A 21,166-nucleotide genomic window follows, 5' to 3' on the forward strand; every position below is an offset into this window, starting at 1 on the left:
ACATTGGTTACTTAGTAGTCGACTACGGAGGGACCTGCAGTGGATTTTGACCTGGCGGACGGGAGTTGCACCAGCAGCAAGTTCTGGTCCTGGTTTGACCCTTTCATACATGTGGTGTAAGTCTGCTTTAGAAGAATTAGGCTTGAGAAGGCTGCTTCCAGTTGTGTTAAACTTTGACTTCTGTTTCCACTCATTACTGTTACTTGAATTCTGAGGAAATTGCATGAGAGTTTTCCGACTTTTACCCGAGGAAACGAGCCTCAGAGGTCCCTGTTGGATCTGTCGAAGGTCCCTCCCTCTTGTGGATCCAGTCCGCCTGTGTGGTGTAGCAGACAGAGGTCGTGACTTCATGCCAGATACCATTCCTCCTGGAATTCATGCAATAACAGGGTAGTTTAGTATACTCTTTGCTGTTTGGGTTGATTATGTTGAAGAGAAGCTTGGGAAACCGAGTGGCCAGACAGAACGTTAATACAGACATATGGGTGCCAATCGTGGCAAATGTGACATTTTAAGTAGGCACGTTTTTGCTCACGTCCGAGGAAACTGCCGTGTCTAGGACTTTAATTTTGAGGACGCTAACTTTATTTTTGAGTTGAAACTTAGGATTTAGTCCAACTTTTTTACGCGTACGTGTATCGGAATGTTCCATGATAATGACTTACCTTTTCTACTCTGCAATGCCCGGTGTAGGCCATGGTCCAGAACACGGACGTGGAGGTGCGAATCACTACCCTTGAGAGATGCTACCTTGCCGCCCAGCGCGAAGCCACCTCTGTGCACGACGACCTCAATGATAAACTTGGAAATGAAATCGCAGATAAGGATTCTATGCATCGACAGGTAACGGCTTTTACTGAACTGTGTCTGACTTTTATAGTGGTGAATTCCTGAGGAAGGAAGGTAAACACCTTTTCATGTGACTCCCACGTTGTAAGGCACCTGCCCCCTCACACTGTGGTCCTGAAATGGTTTTGGAACAAAGCGTTGATAGATCGCTTTATGTCTTCCCATTTTCCTTTTTCTGGCTACGAGTTTCCTTTTAAGGCATGCTTTTTTTTCTTAAAAGAACCAATTTTGATAACTTGTGGCCTACTGTGAGGCCCAGCACAGTACTAATTAGCACCGTTTTGATTGAAATCATCCTGCGAGTAAATGGATACACATACCCATCATTTTATAGTGAGAAGAATTCTCATTGGAAGTTTAAGTACCTTTGTATTTTCGCCTCATTTATGGCATGTATGTTTTCATACATGTCTGTGTTTTGAGCTGCCATGTTCAGTGAGCAGCTAGTTTGGGCCAGACATCGTCAGAACTAGGACTCCAGCAGTGAATTAAAAACCGTGTGCGTTCTTTATCCACTGCCATGTAACAAATCACTGCAAAGCTTAGTGGCTTCCCAGTGAGCAGGTCACAGTCCAGTTTCTGTGCTTTGCAGCAGGTGGGCCTGGTTCAGGGCCTCCTGAGGACGCAAACATGGGAAGGCCCCCCAGGGCTGGATGGCAGGCTTTCAGACTCACCTGGCTGGTGGGGACAGGCCCAGGTCCCTGCCGTGTGGACCTCTTCACGGCCTGGCTTTCCTCAGAACACCCTCTGAGAGCGAGAGCGCGGGATGTAGCCCGGGGCCTTTCGCGCCCCGGTCTCGGAAGCCGCACACCTTCAGTTCTGTTTGCGAGAGTGAGCTGCGAAGTCCTGCCTCGCTCAGGGGCTGAGCAGGAGTTGCCCCCTCTGCCTCTTGAAGGGAGGAGGATGGAAGAATTTGTGGACCCATTTTTAAACCCACGCAGCCTGTCGGACAGTAATGAGCAGGGGAAGGAGACCAGAGTGCCCGAGTTGTCTGAGGAGGGGGGACGATCGTGTGTGAACAGGGTGGCCAGCGAGGTGACACCAGGAGGGTGACCTGGAACAGAGACCCGGAGGCCGGAAGAGAAGTAGCCACTCGGAGATAGATCAAGGGTCGTGTCAACAAGCGGAGATAAGGGAGAGAGAGGGCCGCATCAGGGAGGACCCCGGGCTCAGGCCTGAGCAGCTCGAGGCCAGAGCCTGTTTCCTGAGCTGAGGAGGGCTGTCAGGGCAGGGAGCTAAGAGACGGGCCTCAGCCCTGTTGAGGTGGATGAGCCCATGGGGTGTCCAGGGGACCTGTGAGGTCAGCAGCTGAGTGTTCCGGCCTGGATCCAGGAGAGGCCTCACTCAGCTCAAGGTGGACTTGGGTCGTGGGCATACAGATGGTGTTTAAAGGCACAGACAAGGTAAAGTCACCAGGCAGGTGCCCGTGGAGAGATAGGGGGTGCAAGGGTAGAGCTGTGGGGTGCCTCGCATTCCAAGGTTGAGAAGGGGCGCAAGGGACTGACTAGTAACCCCAGGGAGGGCGGGGCCTGGTGCCCAGGGAGAGACATGCTTGGGGTGGGGGGAGGGCAAGGAGAGGAGGGGGCTTGGTAACATGGGTTCCTCAGAGCTCCCTGGGAGCTGCCCTGCGAGCGGGGCACACCGCCTGCTTGCAGAGAGCTGGAGACTGGGCGGGGAGGGGGACAGTAGAGGCCTCTCCCAGGGAGCTCTCAGAGACCCTCAGTGGGCGCTGCAGGGAGCCCTGGAGGAGGAATCTGCTGGTTCCCTTTGTGCGATTTTAAGGTGAGAGAAGGGAGAGGACGTGCTGGCTGAGCTGATGGGGGTGAAGCCATATGCAGCTGGTTCGCTGGAGAGGAGCAGGAATGATGGCAGGTGGTCCTGGAGCCAGTGCAGGGGGTGGCCCAGCCCTGGGGAGGGGTCGTGACGAAGACAGGGGCGAGGGCGCTGGCCACGGGGGACAGGGAGCCAGCAAGCCAGCACCTCGAGGCTGCCCCTCGGCTGCTTTGAGGTCATGTCTGGGAAAGAAGGCAGGACCTGGGTGAGAGTGGGCCGGGGGGAGATGTGCCAGAGAGAAGGGTGTGAGGTGTGAGAGCTGGAGGGCGGCTCGGAGCCCAGCAGGCCCTCTCCCGCACGTCTCTGGTGACAGAGCCGCCTTGCGGTGTGAGGGGCCGTCCCCCAGAACAGCCCGCGGGCCTGCGCCCCGGGAGGAGCCCCGCGGGGGGCTGGCCCTCCCAGCCCTGCTGGCCCTGCTTGCGCCTGTCTGTGCGTGTTCAGACCAGCCTGGAAAACGGAGGGCTGGGGACCTGCGAGGATGGCGCTCCTCGGTGAGTAACACAAGTGGTGACCGCTGAGGTGGACCCAGAGGCTGCGGAGCTGAAGGATTTCTTTTTCTTATTTTCCTTCAGCCTGGCTGATGGAGGCACAGATGTATTGTTGTAATTTTCGGACTTTGTCTCTGACTCCATCGGCCCACCCTTGTGAATAACCTCATAGGATTGCCTCCCATCCACGCTAAGACCTGAATGTCACCAGGCCATCTAGGGAGTGGGTTCTCCTCCTGCCTGTTTCTTCAGTACTGCTCGCTTAAGAGATGGCAGTGTCTCATAAGCATGGCCCGTTTATCCACAGTTGGGGCTTCCATGTAAACTTGTGTTCAGTTCCTGATAGACTTGAGCTGCCCTGAATGTCGCTGACGAGACGTGGTCCTCTCGTGCCCAGGTGCAGACCCTGAAGGAAAAGGACTGGGAGCGCGCGCAGCAAGCCAGCGTGCCGGCCAACGTGGCCCAGGCGTTCGAGAGTGACGCAGACTTGTCTGACGGCGGGGGCGACAGGGCCACCCTCTTCAGCTCGGCCGCTCTGCTGTCGCCCAGCGGGCAGGGCGATGCCGAGACTCTGACTGTGATGCTTCAGGAGCAGCTGGACACCATCAACGAAGAGATCCGGTGGGTGAGCCCGAGCCGAGCTCCCCAGAAACTCGGCTTCTCTGAGGAGCTGTCTTCTCCTTAGAGAAGGCTGAGTGTTCCATAGTAAGGAAACTGACTTCAAGTCTGCTTCAAGAATTTTCAGTTCTGAGATTGCCCTTGATTATAGAGCTCAGTCAGCCAGGGCTGTGGGGGGCGTTGTGGGGTGTCCCCCCACCAGCTCTGAGCCCCAAGGTGGGTGAGGTGCCGTGACAGTGTCCCCTGCGGCCCGTGCACCCTCCAGCACTGAAGGTTCGCCCTCGTGTGTCCCTCGGAGCCTCCCACATTCTGGTGAAAAGCCACCTGAAACAGAAAAGCTGGGGTTTTGGGGTGGCAAATTCCCCCTCAGATCTGCATTTTCCTTTTGAACTTAATACAGTGTGAAGGTTGGCTTGTTGTACGACAGTGGTCCAAGGACATGTGTTTGAGTTCTTCTCAACTCATCAGTGTCTGTGAGATGTTTTCTGTAGACACCGTCTGGGCTGTTATAACAGTTTACAAACGGGATAGAATCCAAAGGCCCGCCTCATGGCGAGCAGGGGCCTTGGGTCTGGGTGCGGCCAGGTGGCTGGGGGCCCCGAGGCCAGCCTGGTGCCGCACCCGCACAGCTCTGCCTCCTGTCCCTTGTCCACGTTCAGAGTGGCCACAGGCCGGTGACCCTGCACAGGACCTGGCAGAGCTGCTGCTCAGACTGTTCTTGTCACGTCAGCCCAGGCCGAGGTGCCCGTTCCTGTCAGCCGAGTGCGGGGGGCCCGGGGGAAAGGCAGGGGTGAAGGGCACAACCAGCAAACGCAGGTGGTGCCGCCTGCACGTTTGACGCTGAGACAGACTGCTTTGTGGGCCGTGTTTGAGCACAGACAGCTCAGAAAGATTGTCTTTCCCCCTCCCCCAGGAAATACGGAACGGTTACATATTAATATGTTTATTTTTACAGCATGTTGTCAGGTAAAAGTGATTTTTCCTTAGGTAACATGTTGACTTGAGGTAAATGGTAAATTCTTTCCATCAACTTGTTATCAACAGTGAAAAACTTTCAGGGTGTATAAGGAGAAGTGAAACTGGAGAGGTGACGACCTGCGAGAATCTTGTATTTTATTTTGAAAATCATGTTATATGCATAATCGAATATTTAAACTGCTATATAAAATCATCCGCGAGACATTAGGGGAGAAGAGCAGTAACTGTGAATTCTAGGTTAATGCAGCACATTGACATGAGTCCAGAAACTCACACAAAGCTGGTGGAGAACTTCATCAAGTGATGCATTTGTACATAGACAACCTAAAAAATAAAAAAATCAATTCAGCACTTCATCTGGTCTAGAGACTTGTGTTTAGAAACTCCAGCTTGTTCGTGGCTCACTGTTTTGATTGTACAGAGTTCCTGATTCCCAGCGGAATAGACTTGAGGCACTGCCGTGCATCTCTGCCCTGAGAGCAGGGAAGGTAAAGGTTGTCAACTTCAGGTTATCTCCTCACAGGGAGAGAGGCGCCACCCAGGCCCCGTCAGAATGTTAGAGTAAACCAGTCAAATCAAACGAGAATGATCAGGGGCCACTTTGTAAGACTCAAGGATAAGTTATTCTAAGTTTGAGAATATTGAAAAGAGGGAAAGTTGAACCTTTTTGCTGAGATGTTAATTGAGCAACTGTTCCTGGAATATGCTAATCGTGACACAGAATGCAAGCCCACATTTGTTGTCCAGACACGTTCCTCTGCTGACAAAGGCAGGTGACGGGTTTTATTCTATTTTAGGTTGATCGAAGAAGAGAAGGAGAACACGGAGCAGCGGGCCGAGGATACTGAGAGCAGGGTGGGCAAGGGGAGCTTAGGCAACCTTCGTTGTTGTAAATCCTCGAGCTCCCTCAACCTGTGTCCCGCCTCCTCGCTCGCCAGCTCCTGCCCGCCCAGCAGTGGGCGCGCCAAGCCCCCAAGGAGGCGGCACAGCTCGGCGCGGAAAGTAGACCAGCGGGACATCAAGACTCTGGTATGTGTCTGCCTCCTCCCTGCCACGTCCCTCCCCCAGCACACTGGCTTTCTTTTTTGTTTGTTTGTTTTTTGTTTTTTCTGTTTTTACCCAGAAGAAACTCAGGTACATTTGCTACGCTTAGAGGTCTAAGATTTTTAAAAACTGCCTAGTCTTTAATCATTCCATACTCGCACAGCAACAAATTAGTCTTGATATTTGGACCACCGGCTTAGCACGTCATCATGAACTCAGCCAGGGCCTGCCTCTGTAACGTTGGGCCCGGCCTGTGCTGGACACAGCAGGTGCAGGGAAGTTGCTGTTGTCACCGAGTAGACAGCCTTGTGAAAGTAACCATAGGCAGCTCTCCTGGCGTGTGAGACCCACGCAGCACATTTTTCATTGGGGATACCTGGCTGCAGGCTGCAGGCCATGCGGTGGGAACAAAACCAAGAATCTAAACTGGTCTGCTTGCTGCTGGACCTGGCTGCACGCTCAGGCCAGCTCTGGGTGTGAAACCAGGTTAAAAGCCTGGTGCCCCAGGGCCCCAGGGAAGAAGTTGGGCTTCCTCACTCTTCTGAGTCTAAAAATGGGATGACGACCTAGGGCTTTTGGTGACAGAGTGTGCAGCTCTGAAGCGCATGTTCCTGCTTTCTTCCATGTTTAGCTTAGGTTTCCTGAGCGCATTGCTGTTTACCCTGTGAAATCATGTCTACAACACTCTGCTTTGTAACTGCACTTGTATTATCACTTTTTTTGTTACCACCCATTTCATGTTAGCTGCATTGTTAGTCAGCATATAATTAAATTAACTGTGAATCATTTTAGCGGCATGTGAAGTGATAACTGGTCTATTTTGTGGTCTTTTGACACATTGGTTTTATAATATGCATCACTGGCCAATTAGTTGATAGTGTGTATTCTTTGACGATTTCTCTGTGGTTTCATGCTTGATTTCTTTCCGAGTATTTGTAAAAGAACAGTTCTGTATATTTTTTCTTGTTGCTGGAGTTCTCTGACGGTGTGTCTGCTTTCATCGTTGGTTTTGATTTCCTGTCTCATCCTGTTGTCTGCTTCGTTGTCATCAATCCAGACCCCAGCTTCCCACAACCGCACCCCCCCGAGGCTGTAGTTTACCCATCCATCTCCCCTCCCCCGTCCTCCCACTTGCTCTGGTCATAGCAGTCTGGGGTCCACAGCGTGTGTCCCCTTAGTCGGGTTTCTGCTTTGTCTTCATGTCTCATTAAATGGTGTTTTTCCCCCATAGCACTAAGTTTGAATTATTGTTATCACTGTGCAGTTACAAGCATAATGTAGATGGATGATACACTACAGAACCTGTGTAATTCATAACTGAGATTATGCTTACCTGAAGAAATGATCCTCTTATGTGTAGAATTAATGGACTTTTGACACAACATCCTTTCTGTGTTGGTGCTTGTATTTGAGACTGTAAATCTCATCAGCTTTTGCATGCTTAATGTCTCTACCAGACTCTTTTACAAAGTATCTTCTATGGTTCATAAAACGTGAAGACTCCACCTGCTGTTATGCTAGCTTTCATTCTTACATATTTTCATAGGGTACCTGCTTTAATGAATTTATTTTCAGAAGTTTGAAATCAAATTCTAGGTAACGATTTTACATTAATGTCCAACAGGTGGTTAGATTTGTTCAGTGTTAAAATAGGTATTACGGCAACTTCCTCGTCAGTTAAATTACTATTTTAAAGTATAACATGTTTTTTTTATTAAGAGAAACTAACTTATAGAGAGGTTTGGCTGAGAACAGACAACTGTTAAGGCCCTTTGTTGTACACAGTGCTGTGCTTTAACAAATCATGATGTTGTAATAGAATTGTATCTTCCTGAGGAATAATGTATAGTGTTTCTCTAGTAAATCTTGAATAGCTTATTTAACTAATGTGGTCCAACAAATTGTTCTGTTTCCAGTTACATGTTCTCTAAATCTACATCTCACTTATATGTTTGCCGTCATTTTTGCTTTACTGTCTTTGCCTATATTGATTCTTGAATTTTTAGCTTCAAAGTCGCAATAAATCTGGTTTCTCTTCATTTCTCTGCATGCATCTATCAGTCTAGTGAGTTAAGGAAGCATCGTCGAAAGGTAAACTATTTAGTAATTTAGCATGCCTTTGTTTCTCTGTGAAGTATTAGAGTCCTTATCGTGTTAGTGAATGAACACTATGTGGTTACGTACTGGTGGATGATTGACATTTTAATAGAAGTAATGAAACTCACCCACCACTTAAAATATGCTGATGATGCAATCAATCCATCCTAAAGGAGATCAATCCTGGGTGTTCATTGGAAGGACTGATTTTGAAGCTGAAACTCCAGTACTTTGGCCACCTCACGCGAAGAGTTGACTCATTGGAAAAGACCCTAATGCTGGGTAGGATTGGGGGCAGGAGGAGAAGGGGACAATAGAGGATGAGATGGCTGGATGGCATCACTGACTCGATGGACATGGGTTTGGGTGGACTCCGGGAGTTAGTGATGGACAGGGAGGCCTGGCGTGCTACAATTCATGGGGTCGCAAAGAGTCAGACACGACTGAGCGACTGAACGGAACGGAACTGAACTGAACTGAACTGAACTGATGGTTCTGTTGGAAATAGGTCATTGGTTGGGACAATTGTAACAGTTTGCCTTTCTCCCACTTGGTTGCCTTCTAATCATCTCATGCTTATTTATAATAGACATAGTATTATTTATTATTTTTAAAATTTTCTTTACTTATTTTTTTGGCCATACTGCACAGCTAATGGGATGTTAGTTCCCCAACCAGGGATCAGACCGGTGTGAAAGTGAAAGTGCCAAGTCCTCACCTCTGGACCACCATGGAATTTCCACGTAGTGTTTTCTTAAAAGAAATGACTGAATCAGAGCCATAGATATTAGATTTGGGGGAAGCCAATTTAATGACGGTGGGTAGCAGTGTGCAGGAGACTCTGTGTGCCAGGCACCGTGTCCAGTGCTTTCTGAGCCCGTCATCTAATCCCGCAGACACCCAGGTGAGGTCCAGGCTGCTGTTATCCCCATTCAGCAGATATGGACACTGAGGCTTAGAGAGGCCGGGCACCGTGCCCAGGCTCGCATACCCAGCGGTGCGGTGCAGACTGGTCTGATCAGAGCCTGGACACTTAACCGTGGTGCCGTCCATCCCGCTTTCCTCCAGAGGCCCTCCTGTCCATCACAGCAACCCTGATGGAGGGAGCCTCAGGAGGGAGCTCGCTGCCTCTCCCCTCGGGTCACTTGGATGAGCCCCTGTTGTTGGAGTCCAGTGGCCCGAGGGCTGGCCTTCCTTGTCCCTCTCCTGCTCCCAGCCCGCTGATGGAGCACTCCTGGGGCCTTCCCACAGGACTTGGGCAGCCGCGCTCCGGTTCAGGCAGCTCAGTGCCCAGGAACCCTTCTGCCGGGCACAGCAGAGTAGCTCCGTCACCCTGAGGTTGGTGACCTGGGTGTGCCGCTTGCCCGCTTTGTGGCCTGCTTTGCCCTCCTGTTAAATGAGGACACGGTACTGCCCATCCGACTCACGTGGGCACCCGTGGGGCGGGCTCCCATCCTGGCGGAGGGTGCCAGGCTGGGGACCCAGAGGCCTTTCTTAGGACAAGGCCCGGGGGAAGGGCCTGGCCGTGGTCCCTGACTTTGAGGCAGGTGTTTGTCTGCATTCAGTCCTAGTCAGCCCAGGTGTGTCACTTCCCTGCTCTGTTCTTTGTTGTTTTCTGATTTTTATAAATGCTTCTTTTAACTTGAATTTGAGATTGATCCCTCTTCAGTTCCATGTGGATAATTTCTAGCTTTTGTAGCCTTCTGTTGTCTGAGGGTGGTTGTTAGAGATCAGGGGAGAGTGCACAGTTTATCCAGCTGCTGTTAAACGAGTTCAGCTGTATTTTGCAGTAAGTCACTTTGTTGTCACCAAGCTCCTGTGGAGCTGCAGTGGATCAGTATTCTTTACAGAATCCCATTACAAAGCCACAGGTTAGTTGGTTAAAACGACGCACTCATTGTTTATAAAAATACTTTCCATGCATGCTTCCTAAAACCTCCCCTGGCTGAACCACACGCCCACATGTATAAGTGAGACCTGTCTGGACCCTGAAGGGGTTTATCTGTTCCCCACACTGTTGCCACCACTGTTTCCTGTCCTCAGACCCAGGACCAGCGGAAAAGCTGGGCGTCCAGGAGAGATCTTTTTTTTTTTTTTTTTAATTAGCTTATTTTTTAATTGAAGGATAATTGCTTTACAGAATTTTGTTCTTGTCTGTCAAATCGCAGGAAAAATCAGGCATAGGTACACATATATCCCCTCCCTTTTGAACCTCCCTCCCATCTCCCTCCCCTCGAGATTGATAGAAGAGTATCTCTTAGTGAAGACTTCAGTTGAGTTCAGTCGCTCAGTCGTGTCCGAATCTTTGCAACCCCATGAATCGCAGCACGCCAGGCCTCCCTGTCCGTCACCAGCTCCCGGAGTCCACCCAAACCCATGTCCATCGAGTCAGTGATGCCATCCAGCCATCTCATCCTCTGTCGTCCCCTTCTCCTCCTGCCCTCAATCCTTCCCAGCATTAGGGTCTTTTCCAATGAGTCAGCTCTTCGCATGAGGTGGCCAAAGTGTTGGAGTTTCAGCTTCAACATCAGTCCTTCCAATGAACACCCAGGATTGATCCCCTTTAGGATGGACTGTTCGGATCTCCTTGCACTCCAAGGGACTCTCAAGAGTCTTCTCCCACACCACAGTTCAAAGGCATCAGTTCTGTGGCGCTCAGCTTTCTTCACCGTCCGACTCTCACATCCATACACGACCACTGGAAAAACCATAGCCTTGACTAGACGGACTTTTGTTGGCAAAGTAGTGTCTCTGCTTTTAAATATGCCATCTAAGTTGGCCAAAACCTTCCTTCCAAGGCGTAAGCGTCTTTCAGTTTCGTGGCTGCAGTCACCATCAGCAGTGATTTTGGAGCCCCCAAACATAAAGTCTGACACTGTTTCCACAGTTTCCCCATCTATTTCCCATGAGGTGATGGGACCTGATGCCATGATCTTAGTTTTCTGAACGTTGAGCTTTAAGCCAACTTTTTCACTCTCCTCTTTCACTTTCATCAAGAGGCTCTTTAGTTCTTTTCCACTTTCTGCCGTAAGGGTGGTGTCATCTGCATATCTGAGGTTATTGATGTTTCTCCCGGCAGTCTCGATTCCAGCTTGTGTTTCTTCCAGCCCAGCGTCTCTCATGATGTACCCTGCGTCTAAGTTAAATAAGCAGGGTGACAAGGACACACAGCCTTGACGTCCTCCTTTTCCTATTTGGAACCAGTCTGTTGTTCCATGTCCAGTTCTAACTGTTGCTTCCTGACCTGCGTACAGGTTTCCCAAGAGACAGGTCAGATGGTCTGGTATTCCCATCTCTTTCAGAATTTTCCACAGTTGATTGTGATCCACACAGTCAAAGGCTTTGTTTGGCATAGTCCATAAAGCAGAAATCGATGTTTTTCGGGAACTCTCTTGCTTTTTCGATGATCCAGCAGATATTGGCAATTTGATCTCTGGTTCCTCTGCCTTTTCTAAAATCAGCTTGAACATCTGGAAGTTCACGGTTCACCTATCGCTGAAGCCTGGCTTAGAGAATTTTAAGCATTACTTTACTAGCACGTGAGATGAGTGCCATTGTGCGGTAGTTTGAGCATTCTTTGGCATTGCCTTTCTTTGGGATTGGGATGAAAACTGACCATTTCCAGTCCTGTGGCCACCGCTGAGTTTTCCATATTTGCTGGCATATTGAATATAGCACTTTCACAGCATCATCTTTCAGGATTTGAGATAGCTCAGCTGGAATTCCATCAGCTCCACTAGCTTTGTTCGTAGTGATGCTTCCTAAAGTCCGGTGGACTTCACGTTTAGCAGATGATTCTTAAAGAGCAGAATAACTGGGGAAAGCTACTAACGGACGGGGTGCTTGATGTAAATCCCGAGCAAGTAAACATGCCAAGCACCAATGGAAAGGCAAGTCCTCGGTCTCGCTCTCTGTCTGGTTCTCGCCTTACCATCCAGTCTGTGCGGGGCTGTTGGGACCTGTCAGCAATGCACCATGTAGATCTGAGTGGCCGTGAGGGTCGTGTGAGCTCCCAGAGTGCAGAAGAAAGTTTTGACCTCACCGATTGCCCGGAAATGCTGTGTTCCCTCCCTCCCAAAACAAGGCTGTCTGTCTAAGGCTTCCTTTCCCCCTTAGAGATCCTCCGACGGCTCCCCAAGCCACGAGGAAGACCTGGCTAAGGTGATCGAGCTCCAGGAGGTCATCGAGAGGCAGTCAGGGGAGCAGAGCCAGTCGAAGGAGTGCCTGGCAAACCTCTCTGCCTACGTGAGAGAGCCGGAGGAGGACCCGGACACGGCCAGGAAGGAGCTCCTCGCGTCCGAGGAAGCGAACAGACAACCACAGCGGGATGTCCGCGAAGTGAGTGACAGCGGACGTGTCTGTTGTCCTGAGGTGGAATGTGGGTCCCTTGTTCTCCGGCTGATCTGAGCTTTGGGATGGCTGCGTGAGTAGGAGCACAGAGCGCTGGCGAGACCGCGACTGGCGGCCTCCCCGCCTCTGCGTCGAGATCTCTGGGGTAGAAGAGGCCTGGTCCAGGCGGTCCATTGGCAGTGGAGCAACACGAGGGCATCCCTAGCGCTGTGCTCACCCTGGGTGTGGACTCCTCATTTCTACAAGTTCTAGGGTGCCCAGTGTGTTCCTCTTTGAAAAATTCATTCATCCATTCATTCATTTATTGGAGTCTAGTTGCTTTCCTTTTTCTTGGAGAAGGCAATGGTACCCCACTCCAGTACTCTTGCCTGGAAAATCCCATGGATGGAGGAGCCTGGTAGGCTACAGTCCATGGGGTCGCTAAGAGTCGGACACAACTGAGCGACTTCACTTTCACTTTTCCCTTTGATACACTGGAGAAGGAAATGGCAACCCACTCCAGTATTCTTGCCTGGAGAATCCCAGGGACAGGGGAGCCTGGTGGGCTACCGTCTGTGGGGTCGCACAGAGTCGGACACGACCGAAGCGACTTAGCAGTTAGCAGTTGCTTTACACTGCTGTGTCAATGTCTGCTGTACAGCAAAGTGAATCCGTCATATATATATATATATATATATTTATATTTATATTTATATTTATATATATATATATATATATATATATATATATATATACGTGTGTGTGTGTGTGTGTGTGTCTACATATATCCCTCTTTTTAGATTTCCTACCCATTTACTTCACCACAGAGCCCTGAGTAGACTGCCCTGTGCTGTAGAGTAGGTCCTTACTCGTTGTTGACTTTACGCATAGTCTCAGTAGTGTACATACGTCAACCCCAGTCTCCCAGTTCATCCCCCCCACCTGCCTGTCGAATGTATACCTGATGATGCTGAAATTTCCTTCGGGTTCACTCAGGCGAGTCTGGTGACGTCTGTGGAGCCCGTTCTCTCGGAGAGATGGGAGCCCGCTGTGTGGGCCCTGCTGAGGCAGCTTGCCTGGCCGTCTTCTCTAGTTTTCTGAGGTTCTGCTCCTTGAGGGGATGTGTGACATTGATACCGGCGGTCAGACAGGTCGAGTGGCGTTTGCTCACCCTCAGAGCCTCAGGCCCGTGCTGTGTAACCATGTAGAGTCATGATGTTTCTGGTGGTCGTGTCTGCGGCTGTCATGATTGATGAGAAACTGCCTAACGGTCATTGTGAAAAGAGAAGAGTGCTGAGGGTTCGGGCCTCCTCCTGTGAGCCTCACCTCTCCTTTGTAGGCAGGCAGACAGCGCCCACCCTGCCCCACCCCTCCCCCGTGAGACCGTCTCAGACAGAACCCCTCCGACATGTGCTACAGCAGGTGTCCTTGTTTAGTAGCTTGGTGTGAGTAATTCTCTGTGAGAGCTCAATGTGAGAACTCAAAACAGAATATTTGCACGCTTGTATAACCTTTTCCCACTACTCTTTGGCAACAGGAGGAGATTAGGTGGCAGAGTTCAATATGTAGAGAATTCTGGGAAAAGCGGCCTTGAGACCTTTCACTTTTAATGTCAGGCCTTTGCCCACATTGGTTACTTAGTAGTCGACTACGGAGGGACCTGCAGTGGATTTTGACCTGGCGGACGGGAGTTGCACCAGCAGCAAGTTCTGGTCCTGGTTTGACCCTTTCATACATGTGGTGTAAGTCTGCTTTAGAAGAATTAGGCTTGAGAAGGCTGCTTCCAGTTGTGTTAAACTTTGACTTCTGTTTCCACTCATTACTGTTACTTGAATTCTGAGGAAATTGCATGAGAGTTTTCCGACTTTTACCCGAGGAAACGAGCCTCAGAGGTCCCTGTTGGATCTGTCGAAGGTCCCTCCCTCTTGTGGATCCAGTCCGCCTGTGTGGTGTAGCAGACAGAGGTCGTGACTTCATGCCAGATACCATTCCTCCTGGAATTCATGCAATAACAGGGTAGTTTAGTATACTCTTTGCTGTTTGGGTTGATTATGTTGAAGAGAAGCTTGGGAAACCGAGTGGCCAGACAGAACGTTAATGCAGACATATGGGTGCCAATCGTGGCAAATGTGACATTTTAAGTAGGCACGTTTTTGCTCACGTCCGAGGAAACTGCCGTGTCTAGGACTTTAATTTTGAGGACGCTAACTTTATTTTTGAGTTGAAACTTAGGATTTAGTCCAACTTTTTTACGCGTACGTGTATCGGAGTGTTCCATGATAATGACTTACCTTTTCTACTCTGCAATGCCCGGTGTAGGCCATGGTCCAGAACACGGACGTGGAGGTGCGAATCACTACCCTTGAGAGATGCTACCTTGCCGCCCAGCGCGAAGCCACCTCTGTGCACGACGACCTCAATGATAAACTTGAAAATGAAATCGCAGATAAGGATTCTATGCATCGACAGGTAACGGCTTTTACTGAACTGTGTCTGACTTTTATAGTGGTGAATTCCTGAGGAAGGAAGGTAAACACCTTTTCATGTGACTCCCACGTTGTAAGGCACCTGCCCCCTCACACTGTGGTCCTGAAATGGTTTTGGAACAAAGCGTTGATAGATCGCTTTATGTCTTCCCATTTTCCTTTTTCTGGCTACGAGTTTCCTTTTAAGGCATGCTTTTTTTTCTTAAAAGAACCAATTTTGATAACTTGTGGCCTACTGTGAGGCCCAGCACAGTACTAATTAGCACCGTTTTGATTGAAATCATCCTGCGAGTAAATGGATACACATACCCATCATTTTATAGTGAGAAGAATTCTCATTGGAAGTTTAAGTACCTTTGTATTTTCGCCTCATTTATGGCATGTATTTTTTCATACATGTCTGTGTTTTGAGCTGCCATGTTCAGTGAGCAGCTAGTTTGGGCCAGACATCGTCAGAACTAGGACTCCAGCAGTGAATTAAAAACCGTGTGCGTTCTTTATCCACTGCCATGTAACAAATCACTGCAAAGCTTAGTGACTTCCCAGTGAGCAGGTCACAGTCCAGTTTCTGTGCTTTGCAGCAGGTGGGCCTGGTTCAGGGCCTCCTGAGGACGCAAACATGGGAAGGCCCCCCAGGGCTGGATGGCAGGCTTTCAGACTCACCTGGCTGGTGGGGACAGGCCCAGGTCCCTGCCGTGTGGACCTCTTCACGGCCTGGCTTTCCTCGGAACACCCTCTGAGAGCGAGAGTGCGGGGTTTATCCCGGGGCCTTTCGCGCCCCGGTCTCGGAAGCCGCACACCTTCAGTTCTGTTTGCGAGAGTGAGCTGCGAAGTCCTGCCTCGCTCAGGGGCTGAGCAGGAGTTGCCCCCTCTGCCTCTTGAAGGGAGGAGGATGGAAGGATTTGTGGATCCATTTTTAAGCCCGCGCAGCCTGTTGACAGTAACGAGCAGGGAAAGGAGACCAGAGTGCCCGAGTTGTCCAAGGAAGGGGGGACGATTGAGTGTGAACAGGGTGGCCAACGAGGTAACACCAGGAGGGTGAGCTTGAACAGAGCCCCAGAGGCCGGAAGAGAAGGAGCCACTCGGAGATAGATCAAGGGTCGTGTCAACAAGCTGGGATAATGGAGAGAGAGGGCCACATCAGGGAGGACCCCGGGCTCAGGCCTGAGCAGCTCGAGGCCGGAGCCTGTTTCCTGAAGTGAGGAGGGCACTGGGGTGGGGAGCTAAGAGCCGGCCTCAGCCCTGTTCAAGTGGACGAGCCCGTCAGCAGCTGAGTGTTCCAGCCTGGATCCGGGAGAGGACTCAGGGTCGTGGGCATACAGATGGCATTTAAAGGCACGAGCATGGTAAAGTCACCAGGCATGTGCTGGTGGAGAGAGATGGGGTGCAAGAGTAGAGCCGTGGGGTGCCCCACATTCCAAGGTTGAGAAGGGGCGCGAGGGACTGAGGAATAACCCCAGAGAGGGAGGGGCCTGGAGCCCAGGGAGAGACATGCTGCGGGGGCAAGGAGGGGAGGGGGCTTGATAACATGGGTTCCTTGGCGCCCCCGGGGAACTGCCCTGCGGGGTGGGGCACACCACCTGCTTGCAGAGAGCTGGAGACCGGGTGGGGCAGGGGACAGTAGAGGCCGCTCCCAGGGAGCTTTCAGAGACCTGCAGTGGGTGCTGCAGGGAGCCCTGGAGGAGGAATCTGCTGGTTCCCATTGTGCGATTTTAAGGTGAGAAAAGGGAGAGGATGTGCTGACCGGGCTGATGGGGGTGAACCCATAGGCAGCTGGTTCGCTGGAGCGGAGCAGGAATGATGGCAGGAGGTGCTGGAGCCAGCGAAGGGGGTGGCCCAGCCCTGGGGAGGGATTGTGACGAAGACAGAGGGTGAGGGCACAGGCAACGGGGGACAGGGAGCCGGCAAACCAGCCCCTCAAGGCTGCCCCTTGGTTGCTTTGAGGTCATGTCTGGGAAAAGAAGGCAGGACCTGGGTTGAGAGTGGGGCAGGGGGGAGATTTGCAGAGAGAAGGGTGTGAGGTGTGAGAGTGGAAGAGCAGGATGGGGCCCAGCAGGCACTCTCCCGGGCATCTCTGATGACAGAGCCACCCCTGGGGTGTGAGGGGCCGTCCCCCAGAACAGCCCGAGTGCCTGTGCCCCGAGAGGAGAGCCGCGGGGGGCTGGCCTTCCGGTCCCCTGGCTGCCCCTGCTCGCTCCTGTCTGAGGTGTTCAGACCAGCCTGGAAAACGGAGGGCTGGGAACCTGTGAGGACTGTACTCCTCGGTGAACTAGTACAAGTGATGACGGCTGAGGTGGACCCAGCTGCTGCGGAGCTGAAGGATTTTTTTTTTTCTTTTCCTTCCGCCTGGCTGAAGGAAGCATGGATGTATTTTTCTTTAATTTTCGGTTTTTGTCTCTGACTCCATCAGCCCACCCTTATGAAAAACCTCATAGGATTGCCTTCCGTCCACGCTAAGACCTGAATGTCACCAGGCCATCTAGGAACTGGATTCTCCTCCTGCCCTTTTCTTCAGTACTGCTCGCTTAAGAGATGACAGTGTCTCATAAGCATGGCCCATTTATCCAAAGTCAGGGCTCCCATGTAAAATCGTGGTCACTGACGAGACGTGGTCCTCTCGTGCCCAGGTGCAGACCCCGAAGAAACAGGACTGCGAGCGCGCCAAGGAAGCCAGCGTGCCGGCCAGCGTGGCCCAGGCGTTCGAGAGTGACGTGGACGTGTCTGACGGCGAGGACGACAGGGCCATCCTCTGCAGCTCGGCCGCTCTGCTGTCGCCCAGAGGGCAGGGCGATGCCGAGACTCTGACTGCGATGCTTCAGGAGCAGCTGGACGGCATCAACGAAGAGATCCGGTGGGTGCGCCCGAGCCCAGCTTCCTGGAAACTTGGTTTCTCTGAGGAGCTGTTCTCCTTAGACAAGTCTTGAGTGTTCCCTAGTAAGAAAACTGACTTCAGGTCTGCTTCAAGAATTTTCAGTTCCGAGATGGCCCTTGATTATAGAGCTCAGTCAGCCAGGGCGTTCGGTCCACAGTGTGTTGTCAGCACTCTGTGGGGAGGCGCTGTGGGGTGTTCCCCTCTCAGCTCTGAGCCCCAAGGTGGGTGAGGTGCCAAGGCGGTGTCCCCCTGTGGCCCGTGCACCCTCCGGCACTGAGGGTTCGCCCTCGTGTGTCCTTCGGAGCTGCCCACGTTCTGGTGAAAAGCCACCTAGAACAGAAAAGCTGGGGTTTTGGGGTTGGCAAATTCCCACTCAGATCTGCATTTTCCTTTTAAAGTTAATACAGTGTGAAGATTGGCTTGTTGTAAGTAAGACAGTGGTCCAAGGACATGTGTTTGAGTTTTTCTCATCTCATCAGTATATTGAAGATGTTTTCCTTAGACACCGTCTTGGCAGTTATAACAATTTACAAAACGGGCTAGAATCCAAAGGCCAGCCTCGTGGTGAACAGGGGGCCTTGGGTCTGGGTGTAGCCGGGTGGCTGGGGGCCCCGAGATCTGCCTGGTACCACACCCGCACAGCCATGCCTCCTGTCCCGAGTCCACGTTCAGAGTTGGTCGCAGGCCGGTGACCCTGCACAGGACCTGGCAGAGCCGCTGCTCAGATTGTTCTTGTCACGTCAGCCCAGGCCGAGGTGCCCGTTCCTGTCGGCCGAGCACGGGGGGCCCGGGGGGCCCGGGGGAAAGGCGGGGGTGACGGCCAACCAGCAAACGCAGGTGGTGCCGCCTGCACTTCTGACGCCGTAGACAGACTGCTCTGTGGGCCGGCTTTGAGCACAGACAGCTCAGAAAGATTGTCTTTCCCCGTCCCCGCAGGTAATCTGGAACGGTTATATATTAATATTTTTATTTTTACAGCACGTTGTCAGGTAAAGGTGATTTTTCCTTATGCCACAAGTTAACTTGATGTAAATGGCAAATGCTGTCCATCAACTTGTTATCAACGGTGAAAAACTTCCAGTATGTATAAGCAGAAGTGAAACTGGAGAGGTTACGACCTGTAAGAATCTTGTAGTTAAATTTGAAAATCATTTTATTTGCATAATCGAGTATTTAAACTGCTGTATAAAATCATCCACCACACATTAGGGGAGAAAAGCAGTAACCATGAATTACAGGTTAATGCAGCACATTGACATGAATCCAGAAACTCACACAAAGCTGGTGGAGAACTGCATCAAGTGATGCGTTTGTATGTATAGAACCTTAAAAAAAAAAAATCAACTCAGCACTTCATCTGGTCTGGAGACTTGTGTTTAGAAACTCCAGCTTGTTCGTGAATTGCTGTTTGATTATACAGAGTTCCCGATTCCCAGTGGAAAAGACTTGAGGCACTGCCGTGCATCTCTGCCCTGAGAGCGGGGAAGGTGAAGGTTGTCAACTTCAGGTTATCTCCTCACAGGGAGAGAGGCGCCACCCAGGCCCCGTCAGAATGTTAGAGTAAATCAGTCAAATCAAACGTGAATGATCAGGGGCCACTTTGTAAGACTCAATGATAATTATTCTAAGTTTGAGACTATTGAAAAGAGGGAAAGTCCTACCTTTTTGCTGAGATGTTAGTTGAGCAACTGTTCCTGGAATTTGCTAATCGTGACACAGAATGCAAGCCCACATTTGTTGTCCAGACACGTTCCTCTGCTGACAAAGGCAGGTGAAGAGTTTTATTCTATTTTAGGTTGATCCAAGAAGAGAAGGAGAACACGGAGCAGCGGGTCGAGGAGATTGAGAGCAGAGTGTGCAGGGGGAGCTTAGGCAACCTTCGTCGTCGTGAATCTGTGAGCTCCCTCAACCTGTGTCCCACCTCCTCGCTTGCCGACTCCTGCCTGCCCAGCAGTGGGCGCTCCAAGCCCCAAAGGAGGCTGCACAGCCCGGAGCAAGCGGTAGACAAGCTGGACATCAAGACTCTGGCCTCCCTGCTGCGTCCCTCCCCCAGCACACTGGTTTTGTGTTTTATTTGTCTCTTTTTTGTTTTTTTCTCTTTTTACCCAGAATAAAATCAGATATACATTTGCTACGCTCAGAGGTGTAAGATTTTTAAAACTGGCTAGTCTTTAATCATTCCGTAATCACACAGCGACAAGTGAGTCTTGATGTTTGGACCGCCGGCTTAGCCACATCATCATGAACTCAGCCAGAGCCTGCCTCTGTAACGTTGGGCCTGGCCTGTGCTGGGCACAGCAGCTGCAGGGAAGTTTTCTGTTCTCAGGGAGCAGACAGCTTCGTGAAAGTAACCATAGGCAGGTCTCATGGTGTGTGAAAACCGTGCAGCACGTTTTCCATTGGGGATGCCTGGCTGCAGGGTGCAGGGCATGCGGTGGGAACAAAACCAAGAAGCTAAACTGGTCTGCTTGCTGCTGGACCTGGCCGCACGCTCAGGCCAGCTCTGCGTGTGAAACCAGGTTAAAAGCCCAGGGCCCCAGGGAAGAAGTTGGGCTTCCTCGCTCTTCCGAGTCTAAAAATGGGATGACGACCTAGGGCTTTTGGTGACAGAGTGTGCGGCTCTAAAGCACATGTTCCAGCTTTCTTGCGTGTTTAGCTTAGGTTTTGTGAGTGCATTGCTGTTTACCCCATGAAATCATGTCTGCAACACTCTGCTTTGTAACTGCACTTGTACTATCACTATTTTTTGTTACCACCCATTTCATTGTAGCTGCATTGTTAGTTAGCATATAATTAAATTATCGGTGAATCATTTTAGCTGCAGATGAAGTGGTAACTAGTCCATTTTGTGGTCTCTTGACACACTGTTTTTATAATTTGCATCACTGGCTAATTAGTTGGTATTTAAAATTCTTTGAAATTTCTCTGTGGTTTCATGCTTGGTTTCTTTCCGAGTATTTGTAAAAGAACAGTTCTGTATATTTTTTCCTTGTTGTTGGAGCTCTCTGACGGTGTGTCTGCTTTCATCATTGGTTTTGATTTCCTGTCTCATACTGTTGTCTGCTTAGTCGTCGTCAGTCCAGACCCCAGCTTCCCATCCCCCCACCCGGAGGCTGTAGTTTACCCATCCGTCTCCCCTCCCTCGCCCTCCCACTTGCTCTGGTCATAGCAGTGCTGTGGTCCACAGCGTGTGTCCCTTTTCGTCGGGTTTGTGCTTTGTCGTCATGTCTCATTAAATGATGTTCTTCTCCCACAGCAGGAAGTTTGAATTATTGTATCACTATGCAGTTACAAGCAGAATGTAGATGGATAGTACACTACGTAACATGTGTGATTCATAAATGAGATTATGCTTACATAAAGAAATGATCCTCTAAGTGTAGAATTAATGGACTTTTGACACAATATCCTTTCTGTGTTGGTGCTTGTACTTAAGACTGTAAATCTCATCAGCTTTTGCACGGTTAATGTCTCTACTAGACTCTCTTAAAATGTATCTTCTATGGTTCATAAAATGTAAAGACTCCACCTGCTATTATTCTAGCTTTCATTCTTATATATTTTCACAGGGT

General features: G+C 50.6%; 1 protein-coding gene across 7 annotated transcripts in view; it reads left to right on the forward strand.

Annotated features, from left to right (window-relative positions):
• The window catches only part of LOC145505869 (uncharacterized), a 63,558-nt gene extending 43,824 nt beyond the window's left edge, over nucleotides 1–19,734 (forward strand). For 4 of the 7 annotated variants that reach the window (XM_081489025.1, XM_081489029.1, XM_081489047.1 and 1 more), the window contains 7 exons: nucleotides 694–843; nucleotides 3,568–3,791; nucleotides 5,564–5,795; nucleotides 12,024–12,245; nucleotides 14,556–14,705; nucleotides 17,350–17,573; nucleotides 19,390–19,734. In XM_081489025.1, coding sequence (XP_081345151.1) covers nucleotides 694–843; nucleotides 3,568–3,791; nucleotides 5,564–5,795; nucleotides 12,024–12,245; nucleotides 14,556–14,705; nucleotides 17,350–17,573; nucleotides 19,390–19,708 — 1,521 coding nt within the window. In that variant the 3' untranslated portion in view covers nucleotides 19,709–19,734. The remainder of the gene's footprint in view (nucleotides 1–693; nucleotides 844–3,567; nucleotides 3,792–5,563; nucleotides 5,796–12,023; nucleotides 12,246–14,555; nucleotides 14,706–17,349; nucleotides 17,574–19,389) is intronic. The other 3 variants (XR_014053337.1, XR_014053336.1, XM_081489039.1) reach the window with 3 other exon arrangements.
• The last annotated feature ends 1,432 nt before the right edge of the window (nucleotides 19,735–21,166 follow it).

Source organism: Giraffa tippelskirchi, chromosome 1 (assembly GCF_054371585.1).
Source record: "Giraffa tippelskirchi isolate mGirTip1 chromosome 1, T2T-mGirTip1v1.2.pri, whole genome shotgun sequence".
NCBI classification, from domain to species: Eukaryota; Metazoa; Chordata; class Mammalia; order Artiodactyla; family Giraffidae; genus Giraffa; species Giraffa tippelskirchi.